The 16,557-nt window shown below is 39.1% G+C and overlaps 1 protein-coding gene across 2 annotated transcripts in view; it reads right to left on the bottom strand.

Moving 5' to 3' along the window:
* STAU2 (staufen double-stranded RNA binding protein 2) overlaps positions 1–16,557 on the bottom strand; it is a 175,311-nt gene that overhangs the window by 152,654 nt on the left and 6,100 nt on the right. For both annotated transcript variants that reach the window (XM_010575882.1, XM_010575883.1), the window contains exons 2-3: positions 1,809–2,016; positions 597–727 (exon numbers count right to left, since the gene is read on the bottom strand). In XM_010575882.1, coding sequence (XP_010574184.1) covers positions 597–727; positions 1,809–2,007 — 330 coding nt within the window. In that variant the 5' untranslated portion in view covers positions 2,008–2,016. The remainder of the gene's footprint in view (positions 1–596; positions 728–1,808; positions 2,017–16,557) is intronic.

The following is a 16,557-nucleotide window of genomic DNA, read 5'->3' as shown; positions in this document are numbered from 1 at the left end:
GAAACTTTAATGCTATAATCATACTAGGAGTCTTAGTATCACCGTAAATCTTAAAGTCACACAGCATTTAAAGGAAAGAACAGTAATATGTGCCCTATAATGCAAGGTCCAAAGATATGGTATCAATGCAATCAACTTTATGGACACAGAATCGTATCAATATGAACTTCAAAAAATGACACAAAATAGCTTTGTCGTCATTGGCACTACCATGAAACAAATGCAGAGGTAGTTATCAGGGACACGCCGACTGGGGAGCAAGATTCATGCAGCTTAAAAAGCAAATGCTCCATAATGATTAAGAAAGGGTGGTGATACCCTGGAAAGACCTTCACAAGGTCTTTATAGAGACCAACAAATATAAACTCAAAGGTGGAAGTCAAAGTAAGGTACAAAATGATCTACAGGGCTTCAACAGAAATACAGGCACACTTTCTGAAAGTGTAAAAAAAAAAAAAAAGAAAGCAAAATACAGAACAGTAAGAAACCCCTTACACTAGAAATGTGGCTGTGTTTGACAAGCACACTCTTCCAGACCATGACATTATCTGTTCAGCATTTAAGGTATGGCTCATCACCTGGAACTGTGACCTTACCTTGGCATGAGCAGGCCCTCTTTCATTCAGAAGCTTATACTGGGGTTGAATTCTATTGAAACGGGCTAACTCATTTACCAGACACATTGGAGTTTTCTCTTTGGGGTTTGCCATGTTATCTTGGAGAGGAGCTGTAAATAAAGAGTCTGTAAAGTTTTTGTGGAGAAATGTATTCTTCACAACTTCGCAAAGCTTTGTAAAAGCAGCAGCATGCTTAGAAAAGAAAATACTTTGGCTAAAAAATAATTCTTGCACATATGCTAAATACAATGTTTAAATACCATTTACATATTAATCATATGAGAATACGCATTTTACAATAACCATTTTGATTACATGCAATTTAAAAAAAATACAACTACTTCTTTCCAAAATAGATGACAGTGTAGGAGGACATATACATATGCTACATTTTCTACATCACCAAAGTTTACTGTCAGGAGTATACGGGTTCCAGGAATTGACTACTCTTTCAGAAAGGTTTCTTGACACTTTGAAGTAGAAGTGGATAGCATGAGAGTTGCCAGATAAATATAGCAGATGAAACCCTGTGGTCCTCACTTGCTTCTCCCTGCTTCTTCCCAGTGTTTTAGACTTTTCTCACAATAATGAAGTCAACCTCAGAGCACTCCCAAAGAACACCTTTCCTCCCCCTTTAAGGATTTTGTTCTGCTTTTCTTAGACTACTTACTTCATGTATACCGCCTTACTATTTTTTAACTTTCTGCTATTTCTTTTTCAACTTATTTGTATTTATCCCTAGCATACACTGTCATTTCTTGCTTTATTTTTTAGGATAACATTTCTGTATTTTATACCCAGTTCAGCATAGGAACTACAGCATTTATTAGGCTACAAAGGAAACATCGCATACTGCCAAGCAGTCTGAAGACATTCTGTTCTAGGGAAGAGAAAGACACTTGGAGACCTTCCTGCACCACTAAAACTTCTCTGTAAAAGATACACTCAGAATTTGACAAAATAGACATGTTCTTTTCTGAGCTTTTATATCATTGATCAACACTTCACTGCAGGTCTGAGCTCAGTTAAAGAAACTTAACTTAGTCTATTTAGCCAAAATATTGTTCTAGCGGATTTTTTTTTCCTTTATTTTAATCCTCTTTAAGACCTACCTTTTTTTTTTTTTTGAATTAACAATTCATCAAAAAGATTCATTTGAACACCAAAGAAAATATACCTGGACCAACTTACCTGGTGAGTTGCTAGAAGGCGCAGGATCCACAAGGCCGGCAGTAGGACTGCTACAGCTGGCAGCAGATTCTGAAATGGATCCGTTCATTGAGGACGGCAGACCCAATGTATTTGTAGTTGTAACTGGTAGGGGTAGCACCATAGGGGACATGGTAGGTCCGGACAGGTTTGCTGTAGTCTGCATCTTAACTTGTGCCATTGCCTATCACTGCAATAAACAAATTATTATGAGAAGGGCACTTGGCATGTCAAATGATGGTAGTGATATTAACAACACTTCTTTTTTTGCTCCTGGATCTGGGTCACAAAAACATCCACAAAAGCCATGCCTCTGCACACGTTTTACTTCCAAACTGATGCACAGAGGAACAGAGCTCACAACCAAAGAAAGTCACCATGCGCCCTGACTCCAGGTTCTGTTGCTCAACTATGGGGTGATCCTTCCTGAAAGACAGCAGGAAGAATGATTATTCTAGAATAAAATTCCATATAATTATTCTGTGGATGAGATTAGCACCTGCCAATTTCTTCAAGAGAGGATGTCTTTTCAACAAACTGCCATAGCAATCTTTTGCCATAGTTTTTCCAGTAAAGTGCACACAATATACCAAATAAGGACATAAAAGAAAAATCCCTATTTTTTGCTTGTTACCAAACTAGAAAAGAGAAAAAATAAGAAGAGAAAACAAACAAACAACCAAAAAAAACCACCAAAGAAGTAAGTTCTGAAAAAATCACTGCTTATCCAGTCAACAGGTGGAGCACTTCAATCCTCGTCTACATTACTAGCACAGGTACTAGGATTTCCTAAACTAGCCTTTAATCCAGGGCCTAAAGCGTTTACCTAGAATATGCCAGGTACTAATTACCTCTCTCCATCTGCCCAAATGAGTTTCTTTATTACCAATACCTGTTCTCTCGCCAAGTCTACACTTGTAAACAAACCAGGGTCAGGGCACAGCTCCTTCATACTATTCACTGAGAGTATGTTCCTTGGCAAAATTTTGGCTACTGACAAAAAACTCTTGCAAAAACCACATAGGAGCAGTTCAGAGGCCAGCAAGCACCCCAGGCAATCCACTCAAATAAGCAAGGAGGCCTCTCAGTCCTCCAGGGAAAAGTCCTGGGGTTCTCCTTTTGGCATCAGGAGCAAACAGGATGATTTATTTTATTCAGTAGCATGGACATAAGACTGTATTTTTTAGGGTCCATACACATGATAGGATCTGGACAGAGCTGATAGAGAGATGAAACCCGTAACAGCCAACAAACAGCCTGGGGAGCCTGGGCAGCAGCTCTGGTCCCTCTGGCTAAGGCAGAGGAGGACAGAAGCCCAGCTCTCCTCTGTCATGGGCAGCACACTTACCTCTAAGCTCTTCGCTACTTCTGTTGGGGTAATTGTCTCTTCCTAAGCAAAAATCCCATCTAACATCTGAAAAACTTTCTCACTAAGGTCTTACTGAAACAAGTACAACTGTATTAAAAATTTTTTATTACATCACTATTTTGCTCCCCCCTAAATCTGCTAAAAAATATCCAAGTATCTCTACTCAGGGGGACAGTATTGTTGGATTAAGATCCCAAATCACTCTATACACCATAGCGTGCAACTGCTTTAGCACATTTGCACTAGCATAATGAAAATAATAAATCCTATTACTGTGACTCTGTGCTTTGGAGAAGAGGTTCAGACTGGAATGCCATTTTTATTACTAAGGACAGACAGATGACTAATTTAAATCTCTGGAAAGGCAAAAGTAAAAAAATTAAAAATTAAGCTGAGATGCAATCACTTCCCATTTCATAAATATTAGCATTTTACTTACAATAGTGACAGATTGAAAAATACATATGCAGTCAGCTGAGATATATTCAAACACTTCACGTGTTCAAAAATATGGAGTAAATTCAGACTGTAAAAATCCTACTGTCACTTAACAGCAAATGTCACACAATACAGCAGCATTGTTACAAGGGCCTAACTTAAAGACTGAGAATGTGTATAACTATAGAATTCCTTAGTATACTACATTTTTAAATATGATTTTAATTATATTAGTATAGATCAGAATGAATGAATGAATTCAAAAAGTTTCTTAATTGTAAGTATCAAAGTCGATGGCAGAATCAGGCCATATTTATTAAACAGCTTTAAAATGAAACCAACATAATATGAAATATCATCACAATAATTAAAGTTTAAGAAACTCCTTCGAGTACTTACAGCATTTTAGTTTATCAACATGAGCACAAGAAAGCTGTCACTCATATAGTACTGTATGAGATGCTACTGAACACCTATTCTTCGGCCCTGCCAGTTGTGAATTATCCTTTCAGCTTCCAGTATTTTGAAAGTTTATTTTTCTTTTCAAGAAAGCAGAACTTAAAAATAACCAAATAACATAATGTGTTCTATAGTACTGCTGTTCTAAAGGGAGAAATTGTAGGATTGATCCCTTTCTATTAAGGATAAAAATGTCAGTTTGACAATAGTATCAAGGAACTGTAAAAGTGAACAGATAAAGTTTAGGAGAAAAAAGACACTCTTTGCCCTACAGTAAAGTATGTAGGAAGTTAAACTGTGAAATCAGAATAAAATCATAACATATTAGGTGCTGGAGTTTTCTTATATATCTAAAGCTGCAGAAGAAACTGTAACTATTTTGTAAATTAATCTGTATAAACAAACATGCCCAGGAGGTAAATATAATTGTAGGGACTAACTTATACACATGAGATATGGAGATAGTAAATTTGCAATCAGTTCTACAAATCCACTAGTAGAGAGAGACAACAGAGAGAATATAGTTGATATAGTGCTGTCATGTCATTTTTACACTACCACACAAATAACTTTTGATGTCGTGACAAAAAGGGGACAAAATCTATATGCTCCATCTTTTCTTTACATTTTTTACATATACACCACTGCTGTACTATTTTATAAACAGTGAAGTAAAAACATTTTGGGGCCTTCCAGGCATGAGCACAGACCAGTTTGCTACTACACAACAAAATGTAGGACTTGGGAGACAGAGATTTCACTAAACTGGCCAGAGATGAAATGCAGTTACATAATTAAAATATTTTTAAATCTCCTACGTGGACACTTTTGAAAAATCTGTCATATACAAAAAGGATAGTTTATTTAGGATATTATGAATACAAGTAGAAAAGCCCCCACACCTCATTTTAGGTGGCTAACACAACTCACATCTAGAAAACCGCTACACCCAAATGTCTCCAGAGGAGTTTCCCTTGATGTTAGGCAGTGGTTACAGATGCTTGTATCTCTCTGAGAAAGCTGGACTGCGCAGCTGTGACTGCCAGCTCTGTGTCTTTTTTGAGCCACCAGCTGCCATGCTGAGACACCACAGCAATGATATTTCTTGCAGTCTCAATCACATAAATGTCTACCCACTTGAAGTCCACAAGTCGCAGTGCTGCCATTTTTGTAAGTGGTATTCCAGAGCTTATGGTGCCTTCTGAAACTCTGCAATGTTTTTTCCTCTCTCACTCTAACCTACACAGCTGTATTAGAAATGCTATAGCAGGCATTTAAAGTGATGTAAATATACTATGATTGCATTTTATTTCACTTCTGCTTTTGAAAGCACTTTTTACATAGGCAGTTACACAGGTTTCATTAAACAGTTGGTATTAACTTTCTTGTTAAACTATGCATAAACTGTGAATTTTCCTCTGTCCTAGTTTCAGCTGGGATAGAGTTAATTTCTTTCTACTAGCTGGTATAGTTTTGGATTCAGTATGAGAAGAATGTTGATAACACACTGATGTTTTCAGTTGTTGCTGAGTAGTGTTTAGACTAAGTCAAGGCTTTTTCAGCTTCTCATGCCCAGCCAGCAAAAAGGCTGGAGGGGCACAAGAAGTTGGAAGGGGACACAGCCAGGGCAGCTGACCCAAACTGGCCAAAGGAATATTCCACACCATGTGATGTCATGCCCAGTATATAAACCGGGGCGAGTTGGCCTGGAGGCGGGATCTCTGCTCAGGAACTAACTGGGCATCAGTTGGTGAGTGGTGAGCAATTGCATTGTGCATCTCTTGTTTTGTATATTCCAATCCTTTTATTATTATTGTCATTTTATTATTATTATTATTATTATTAGTTTCTTCACTTCTGTTCTATTAAACTGTTCTTATCTCAAGCCACAAGTTTTACTTTTTTCCCCAATTCTCTCCCCCATCCCACTGGGTGAGGGGAAGGGAGTGAGCAGCTGCGTGTTGTTTAGTTGCTGGCTGGGGTTAAATCACAACACCTCTCACACTAAAAATAACCAAAACAAAACAAACTTGCATTAAAACAACAAACCAAAACCGCCTCACATTTTAATGTTAAAATATTACTGTCAAATATTCTGTTCATTTTTCTTGTAAGTTAGGAAACACAACATAATTTAGTTATATTCACAGATGCAGAATATTTTTAACAACTGTGAATACACTTGTGTCATGCTAAAAAGCACCACACACCATAAAAAAATTACTTATATTTTTTCTGATGTTTATAATTTCTTGTACTTTTCTGGAACACAAATCATTTTATATCCTTAGATCTTATGACATAAGATATGAATTAAATGCTCAGATGAAATGATTCTTAGAATATGTCATACTAATTGAATAAATAAAGACAGATAAAGTAGGTAAGACAGCAGAGAAGGTGGAAAACATGAACAATGAGTTTTCAAGTTAAACACACTTTCACAACATGGAAAAATTGAAAAAGCAGTACTTGACTTGAAACACAAGTTGTTGTATGAAAAAACAACAGTTGAAGAAACTAATGACCTGAACAGCCGAAATGGAAAACCGGACTTCCATCTGTGCCAAAAGTGAAAATGCATATATGCAGTAGGGTGTTGCTACACTTTCACACTGCTGCGTCATACAACCCAACATACCAAATCTAATCTGTGTACAAGTACGTAACACATGGCACGTATTTGTGAAGTGGTTTAGAAAGGTAACAACTGAGGTCCAGCCACTGCTGAGTAAGAAAAATTACTTGATATATCTTGTCTCTCATATACCCAATACTTCTGGTTATAAATTCTAATTGGTGCCTACTTTTCACAACAGTATCACGTTAATGATCCCAGGTCCTTTCCTGCAGAACTGCTACCCAGTAAGTTCTAGCCTGTGCTCTGTGAATCTCACTGTTCTGCAGCTAATGAGACTTTGTTCTTGTCTTCCTTTAATTCCCTTTAAAAAAAAAGCAAGCAAAAAGAAAATCGTTTGAATTTTTCAAGATCACATTGAATTCTAATTCTAGTTCTAAAATGTTTGCAGTCTCCTCTAAGCCTGCTTTATACCATCTACAAATGTAGTAAGTGCACTGTTTCAGCCTGTATCATTAATGGAAATATTGAAAGGTACAGGAAGAGTATTACAACAGACTGGGGGCAGTGTCTAAGCAGGCAGCATCTCAAGGTTTTTTTCCAGACCAACCCCTGCTTTGATTAGCAGCTTGTTAATGTGATTCTTCTGTAAAAGTCTCGAGTCACAGAACCCTAATAGAGTTAACAGCTTCCTAACTAAGGAGGGTTTGGTTTTAGTTTTAGCCTTAAAATTCCATTAAACTCTCCATTCTCCTTCTATTCTCCTGATACTATTTCACTCAGTTACACAAAAGCATACAAAACTGCCAAAAGGTAAAATGTATTTCCTGTGTGCTGTTTCTCACATTTACAGTAAATATTTATACATATATGTACTTAATATAAAAAGTACTAGAGAAGTCCTAAGCTTTATGTAATTTCTTTTTACTGTGTTATATCTAGGAGCTTATCTGGAGACAACAGAAAACACACAGCTCTGCATTACCTTCAGAGCAGCTATTAATTCAATCTTTTCTGTTCTATAAAATCAAATAACAAGATAGCCACACAGTAGCAGTGTAGCAAGAACGTGACTTAAAGTAACAGTCAGCAGATGGTTATCTAGAATTACTAACAAAACTTATCTTATTTCTACATTTTAAATAGGCAAAATTGACAAACAACACATGAAACGGCACATGGTCTCTCTCTCTATATATCCTGTATTACTGCTGGTCCCCACTGTCATCCCCATTTGCCCCTCCATCAATTTGTTGCTTTTTGCCTTAGTAGGGGTGGTTTGCCAACACCCAAACTGATCTAATGGCTTGCTGCCATAGCAGGGGACAATCCCGTGTCCTCTCTCCCCTGCAGCAAAAAGCTAATACTTTTCTGTCCATTTACCTCATGGAACCAGTTCACATGCAGGTGAGGAGGAAGATCAGAGGAGCGAGTGCCTGCGTCTGTAAAGAGAGGGCCATAAACTCCTGACCTGGAGTGGGTGCAAGGAATTAGCCCTTTCAGCTCCGGCTAATCAGCTTAGCTTTGCTGTCAAACCATACACTGAAGTTCAGCTCCTTCACACTGTTCCACACAAAACCCACAATCTCATCCCTGATGATTTCATCTTCAGAAACCTGTGCCCTATTTTTTTTTGTTGTTGTTGTTGTTTTTACAGCGTCTTACACTAGAGAATCTTAATTTCAGTGGAAATCTGGACATAGCTACCAGCTAATTAACAACTAGAGTAATACATGACAGCAAGTGAAGTTAGGCCTTAAAAGCATTTTACTTTCCTGAAGTACGGGGGGAGGAGGGGAAATCACTAACTCTTATTTTGGTTATTTTGATAAAATAATTTACAACCAAACACAAAACACACACACAAAAAGAAAGGTGAATTGACAGAGAATATTAGGACTAATACTCAAACCCAAGGAGCTGCAAGGCTTACAAAAAAGTTCCCCTACTTGCTCAGCGCTAAACCCAGCCCCTGAGGTCTGACCAAACACTACAGTTCCTTACAGGCAGCTCCCTCCGCTCTTGAACTGGAGCAGCAGAGCGTTGCAGATAAACCCCAGGAAGGCAAAGCAGGGCCAGGCGGCTGCAGTGAACGCCCGGTCAGAACATTAAATCCCATCACACTTTCAGGAAACACAGAAGTTGTTTTTGCAAGGATATTATCACCCACAGAGGAATATCCTTTGCAAACTCCTATATCCAATCAGTAAGAAGCTTTCTGAGAAGCAGCAGGAAGGTATTTTGGGGGAAAAAAAAAAAAAAATCAAGTAGGAAATTGGACAGATTAAAAATCTGCACTCATAATACTTTTCGGCCACTTCTTCAAACAGCAGTCAGCTCAACTTCCCTTTTGAATTACTACACAGGACAAGCACATTAAAACAAAAAAAAGGACTTAGAAGACTGAGCTAGAAACTGCTTCATCTCACAGACTTCTTTCATCATGAAACTGTATCGGTTCCCTAATTTCCAATACTATGTTGATCCAAGATGCTACGTGAAGCATATGAGTCTCTAAATCAATGACCAGATTACTGTTACTTGGGAATACCTATTATTTACATCTGTCACTGATTCAATCCTTCTCTAACAACTCTACAATAGCTTTGTGTAATTTTGAAAAGAACGGAACATTTCCAAACAAAACCAAACCAGACAAATAAGGTAAGTAATTATGGAATCAAAGACAGAAACCTAAGATTTTCTCAATCAACGAAATGGCCAAGGGTGGGGATTTTTGTTGCCATTTAATTATGATGTGTTAGCAAGGGGGCTAGAACAGAAAAGGCTTACCCTGCGATCAAGATAAGGTTCATATGACTTGAAATACATAGGATATATCACAGAGCAAATACAACCTGATCTAGTGGAAGGTATCCTTGCCCATGGTAGGGGTGTTGGAACTAGATGATCTTTAAGGTCTCTTCCAACCCAAACCATTCTATGATTCTAATAAGCAAATATTTTAGATGGAGTAAATTGCTTAAGCCACTACAGCAAAATACAAGTAACTAATACGAAAAAGTGCAATCTACAAGGCCTTCTACACGCACAGTGTATCTCACACCAGAACAGTTACCCATGCCATACAGCACTGCTGTAGAGTGAGATATGAGGATCCAGGCAAGGATTAAAGACATCTATAATTTAGGTCTCCAAATATAAGCAAGGTGTCTAAACTCCCACTGGAGTCAAAGGAAATACAGTATGGAACTCAGTAGTCCACCCATGGTTTACCAGTGCCATTTGAGATGTCCTAAGATATCACATCTGGGTACCTACATATTCCATCAGCTGCTGCTTCAACGAGCAGAAGTCCTCTCTCAGAAGACCCATGCCACATCTGACTGCATGTGGCAGATGTTTCAGATAAACCCTGGCATGAAAAGGCAATGAAATGGCAATAATGTATGTGTTGAAACAAATGTGTTACACCACTATTCAATACAGCCAGCAGACCCAGGGAGTTATTGAGGTGATCAACAAGTAGGCTTCTAATTTAGGGTTAGCTAAACCATGCAGCTGAGTGGCAGCTGAAGACTAGACAGGATAACTTAGTGTCTCAAACTGCACTAGATGCCAAAATACAGGCAACTGAAGCCTACCCAAAGTCTACTGACAAACCTGTCTTTGACAAATAAGTGATTGTTGATCTTATTAAAACTAACAGACACAATTACAGAAGCAAATAAACTCCCTCGCTGAGAGGTTCCCCACCTAATACCTTTGCCTAAGACGGATCTTTCTATAAGGAATGATGGAAAACGCAGGGGTTAGGGCACTGACTGTAATTGTGCACATTTGCACGTGCAAGAGCCTAAAAACTTGTAACAAGAGAAACTTAACAGAAAGTGAGCATATTGACAGGCAGGAATGCAACTTTTCCCTTGCTGCCCTGGCAACAGCAAGGCTGACATGAAAAAGCTGAGAAAGGAGCAACTGGGGGCACAGTGTATCTTACTGTGTACAGCAAAACTGAACAACCCCAGCCTGTACACATGGCTAATTTTCTCTTCTAACAGAGAAATTATAGTCAGGTCCTGTCTATACTGGACAGCCACTTGAAGTCTCAAGTGGAGACTTCACAGGCAGACATGAAACAGAGCTCCTAAGCAGAGAAACTTTATTAATATTCATCTTGAACCATGATAGAAAAAAGGACTGCTATTCTCACAGAACAACCAATACCAAAGATCACTGAAGCAAAGACTGAAACAAAACAAAAAACCCAAACATCTGGAAATCTCTTAGAGAAGACAGTCTGCAACCAGAGCAAACATTTTATGGGGCAGCTGCTTGGCACCAGGACAGTTCAGGAAGCTTAATTACAAAACTCCCATTTGAAATGACAAGGGAGATCAATCAGATTATCAATTCAAAGATTTCAATGCCAGAAGAAAACTAAAAGATAAGGAAAGCCAATCTGTTGCATCAGAAGCTGAGCCAGCTGGACATCTCAATGCTTTTCAAGCTGTTTATAACCCAAAGCTCAAGGGGGGAAAAAATAGGCTGGTTTATATAAATGTTTACAAGATAAACCCATCAGAAAGTTTGTCTCAATTTATTGTTGCTGTCCAGAAAACAGAGAAGATGGTAAAAAAGCCATGGAAATCTCCAACAGCCAATAAGAGCTAGCCCAGTTCTCATGCTGCCACAAATTTTATGCCTAGAAAAGACTCTGACCCATCAAGCCAGAACATTGGTTCAGACGCAGGCATCAGTTTGACCCAGCCAGGATACCCTGAATTATTAGAGAGAAGAAAATGAGAAACTCCTCCATGAAACAGCAAGGTGATCATCAGAGCCTTCTTTGTGGAAGGCCTTCCACATCCAAAACCCATCATGGTTTGAGGTATACCTAAAAAAACTAGCTTATAGGTGCCTATACGGTCTTACAGATCAGAGGCAGGACATCACACACACTCCCCAACACTAGAGGGTAATATCCTTCTTTCTATTTGTCTACTGCAACTGGGAGCAACCACTAACCCAAAGGACAAAAGCTGGCTGTCTAGTATTGTAACTCTTTAGATCTCTTCCTTACTGTGACTGTAAACTACCTATGACTTCTTGAAAACTGAAAACATGTATCTCCCCAGACACTCTGTGATACAGTCATACCTATAACTTTTTTGAAAAGATTACCTCACCTGGTCCTACAGTCCTTGGAGAAGGGCGAGTAGGACAATCAAGAGAAACTCTAGGCAACACCAACACAAAGTAAGCTGAATTTCCAGGGCTACCTCAAAATTTGCCCACACAAAACACATCAGAAAAGTTCAAGGAGACAACTAATTAATTTAGTGACTCCAGAAATTGTGAACACAGAAGTTGAGACTAGAAAAATGTGGAACACATTATTGAAATTTTTTTTTTTTAACTTTCTGGGATAAGTCATTCAAGTGCAACCATTTAAATATTCCACTGAGACTCAAAGTGTTATACTGAAATGGTTATTGGTTGTCACTGTATACAGTGGTCATCAGACCTCTTACTGCAGATGATGGGCAGGTAAACCACATTCGCCTTAGGTTAAAGAAAAATTAGCTACTAAGCTTTTTCGTGACGAAAAATAGCTGAAAAGAAGGGAAGCTTAAGTCACTAGTTTAACAATCAATCATCAGCTTAAAAGTGCAGAAGGGGATTAAGTAAGTAAATGAAAAATCATGACTCAGACTTGACATGCTGCTGCTACAGACTCCTTTGCATCAAAGCTGTAACTGGTTCCTTATTTGTGATCTTAAAGTCTAATCAGAACTCTTTCCAAGAGTCCGGCTTCTTAATTAATTAGTATTTTTAAATTTCGCTCATATATATTCCTAAAAGTTGTATTTTTTTTCAATTTGTGCTAGCAACTAGTAGTTATATTACTAAGATTTCAAGAGTCTTGACTGATTTTAAATTACAAAATACTTATTCTAAGTAAAACAACCCCTCAACTGTTATTTTGCTCTGAAGCAGGCAAAAATTACTTCTTGACTAAAAGTTTATTCCCTAACTAGAAATTGCATATTGTTAATGGAATTCAGAAAATCATCTCGGTTTTCCTTGACTGCCTGTGACAAACTACTACCCATATAATTTCAAGTAACAAAGCTTCGTGAAGTAGCAGAAACATGCCTTTTTCTTTGCAAAAAGTTACAGCTCCTGCTCCCAGCCCTCCTCACAGTGTAATCACTCCCCTATCAGGAACGGCTACAAGATCCTCAGAGAAGGTGGTTTCAGTGGACAAAGCGGCGGGTGTTGCGCTCTATTGTTAGAAGTAGATAAAATTCTGGTTTGTGTGCCTTTTTTTGTTCTCCACGAGCGTATTTAAACAAAAACAGTATTTCACAGCTAGAGTGATGAATGCCCTCCTTGAAGTCTCATACAGCTTCCCAGAAGTTGCAGCTCCCAGACACAGCTGGGGTCAAATTGCCATCTCCTGTTCATGAATCACTCCTGGAGTTCCCCCTTCTCTCAGCTCTCCCAAAGACACATTTTGTGATCCTTGGATGCAAGATAATTTTGACATACAGCTCATGAGACTAGCTCCCTGCTCACTGGAGCACAGAACAGGACCTCTGCTCACAGGCATAGAGCACCTTGTCAGATCAGGAGTGCTGCAATGAGTTCAAAAAGCCTCCTCCCTATTTTAAGTGCAGCTCTCCTCAGTCGATGAATAAAGGTAAAGTAATTACTGAACACTGGATTGGGTGTACCAAGTCCTCTGACTAAAGAAAAGCACAAAATCTAAGTTTTCAACTGGAGAAAATTAACAGTTTAGAGATGCTATGTTTGGGGGCAAGGTCATGAACTGTTGCAAAATTGATGACACAAGCCCAGCTCTACAACAATGAAAACAAGCGTCCAAAAATTAAGGAAGTGGACAGATCATATGTAGCCAGTGGTGACCTGGGGCCACTAACATTGGACTCCAACAAACAAGATGGGAAGAGACAGGCGCCTGGAAGAGGTTAAGAGAAAGCCAAAGGGAACAGAGCTAACTGATCCAGCCACATGCAGCAAGCAGCTATCAATGCAGATTCCTCAAGCATCCTGAGAATGAAAAGAATCATCAACAACTCAGCAAAGTACACAAGGACAGTAATCATCTATTGATTCCTTGTAGCAAACCCATGCTTTGGACAGAAATTATGAAGTTGTGCGATGAAACATAGTCAAATAATTTATCTATCTTCAGAAGAAACTACAGGTTATAGAAGATTTTGACAATCCAGGAAGAGGAAAAAATTCCAGTGGCATACTTACAGAACCTTTCAGAGTTCACAAAGGCAGAAAACACTGAAGAAAAACTGTTGGATATATGATCAGTGCTAAACATTAGCTAAACATTATAAACTTGCTGCACATTGAGCACACATTCTGCTGCAGCATGGAGACTACACACATCTGGCAGGATGGCAAGAGGTTCATTTCTGGAGTTGAATCAGAGGGGCTGATACTAAACTAACAACCAACAACAGAAAGGAAGAGTGCTGGTAAACAGAGATTTGGTTCAAACTGAGCACACTGTGAGAGTACAGAACCAGCATGACAAAACCAGACTTTTTCCTCCAACTCCTTATGTACTAGTGGTTTAGGAGTACCAAGTAGGCTATATCATAAGATAGCAAATAAGAGATCTTTATCCATATAGTTGACAATTCAGAATAACTTGTTTCCCCAGACCAAAGGAAGTTATAAGCATAACTACTACCGGAAAAAATGTAAACAAACTGTGAATTAAAATTTGGAATTCTTTCAAGTATTTTTATACAGATAAATACAGAGTCAGAAATAAAGAAATACACAGAAATAAAACAAAGGACGACTCTCGCTAAAAGTGCAACCTGATTCAGTGGCAGCATGAAATTATTAAAAATAAAAGGAAACAGCACCTAGAAATGAGTGAAAGTGAAAAAGAAGTTTGCATATATGAAGAATGACAACACTGTTCGCAACAGCATAGGCTCATGACTAACTGGAGACAGAATGGATGGATGGACAATGCTCTGACCTGCCCTTTAAAGGACTGTCTTTCTCACCACTTACTGTACTTTCAGGACTCCACGGCCAGTAGCTTCAGCAGAGTAAAGTTAGCTTTTGTGACTCTGGAACCACCCTAAACCAGAGTGAAAGAACAAACTTGCTTTTGAACTTGCAGGGAGCTAATGCTTCTGTTCACTACTGAGCTAAGACTCCTGTTCCTTACCTTCAAAACCAAAATTAAAAAAAAAAAAAAAGCATTTCAAAAGGGAAGAAGGACCCCATTTTCTAGGATCTCCAACAGAACACGTGTTATTTGGCTACATATATATGCTTAATACAATCTCACCTCCCGCAAAAAAGGATGTTCCTTGTTAACAAGGGAAGGAAAGCTCTTAGCCCAAAGACCATCCAACATCTAGGTTGCGATGACATGCGGCAGAAGTTTAGTACAAGTGCAGACCCCCGAGCTGTGGAGCAGAGGTCTGCAATCCAACACTATAGCAAAGACACCCACATTTGAAAAGCAGAGTAGGCCCTGGAACTAGAACTGCCTCAGCTAACCCTGCTCAGCTGCAGTACTCTGTCCTGCCCTATCTTGAGGATATATTAGGTATATTAGCTTGATAGTAACTATGTCTTCCTTGCTCCTGTCAGCTAGGAGGTGCCTGAGCAAAGGTAAACAGTACCAGGCAGTATTCGCAATGATAGCAAAAAAAGGTTCTTCTTTTTTGGTCCTAGATGTCAAAATTCCTAGTGAGCACAGAGCTGGCTTAAAAGCCTTGAAAAGGTTCAAAGTACTACTGTGACCAAAAAAAAAAATTCAAAGCCAGAATGGGTAAGTTGCTGCTTGCATCTCTTTTAAAATACTTGAAGTCTGGTATTAAAGCTATGGTATTGAAGACCCGTTTCACCAGCTGCAGCAGCAGTTTGCTCCTGTGCCTACCTGTAATGAAGGTGAATGTTACAAAGTATCAAGAGGCTCTGACTGCAGTGAGATTTGAAGAGAACCAGAAAAAAGAGAGTCAAAGTTTTTTTTATAGTTTAATGGTCACATGAAAAAGGGCCTCCAAAGCCACCTCCTCTGGTGAGTTGCCACTGACAGTAATTTGTGGAATGGCCAGTTTCAGAAGAGCCTTGCAATGTAACAGCTGAAGAAAAGTGCTTTATTAATTCTTCTCCTGGGACCTGGCAAATACCGATGGTTCCCTGCAAGTCCACATCCAGAATGTCCTCATGAATGACAACTCCATCAAGTCCATGGAAATGGGATCCAGTCCTGGCATCTTCAATGACTTTTCACTTGTTTAAGGCTTTAAGTGATAAAGACTGGCCAGTTGAAGGGTGAAGAAAAGATGATGCAGATCATTCTCCCTTCTGAAGAGGTCAAACCCCATATCTAACCCTGTTGATTCAGCTAAGAGAGAATGTTGAGAGAGGTCTCTAAGAAACCAGGGTGAGCTTTACCTGCCTCCTGATCCAGGACAAGCTTCTCATCCCCTTTCATGAAGGACAGACAGCCTTAGTTGCCATGCAGATGACACCTATTTCATACAAGACCAGTAAGTGTGTTGCACTGCATTATAAGAGGGTCAGAAGGGTTTTCAAGAAAACCCCTCTGGAGTCATTCATTAAGATTCCCAGGCCTTAAACAGGTACAAAAGCGATGTCTCTTGGGTGTATACTCTTAAGCAAAACACCCACTAGCAATGTCCACCTGAGGCACATTGCCACCACAGATGGAACACAGTTCAAAGCAGGCAGGTTTAAGTACTCTCAGATACACAAGACACTGTGCATCTACTTTTTTGGAACAAAAAGCAGAGAAAACATTTTCCACAGTCTGGAAAGGAAAAAGCCCTGCAGCCTACTAGCCAGGACTGAAGAAGGACTGGGGGGGGGGGGGGGGAGGCACGAAC

Source organism: Haliaeetus leucocephalus, unplaced genomic scaffold (genome assembly GCF_000737465.1).
Source record: "Haliaeetus leucocephalus isolate CR32 unplaced genomic scaffold, Haliaeetus_leucocephalus-4.0 Scaffold506, whole genome shotgun sequence".
Taxonomy (NCBI): Eukaryota; Metazoa; Chordata; class Aves; order Accipitriformes; family Accipitridae; genus Haliaeetus; species Haliaeetus leucocephalus.
This window is presented reverse-complemented; position numbering and strand designations above follow the sequence as displayed.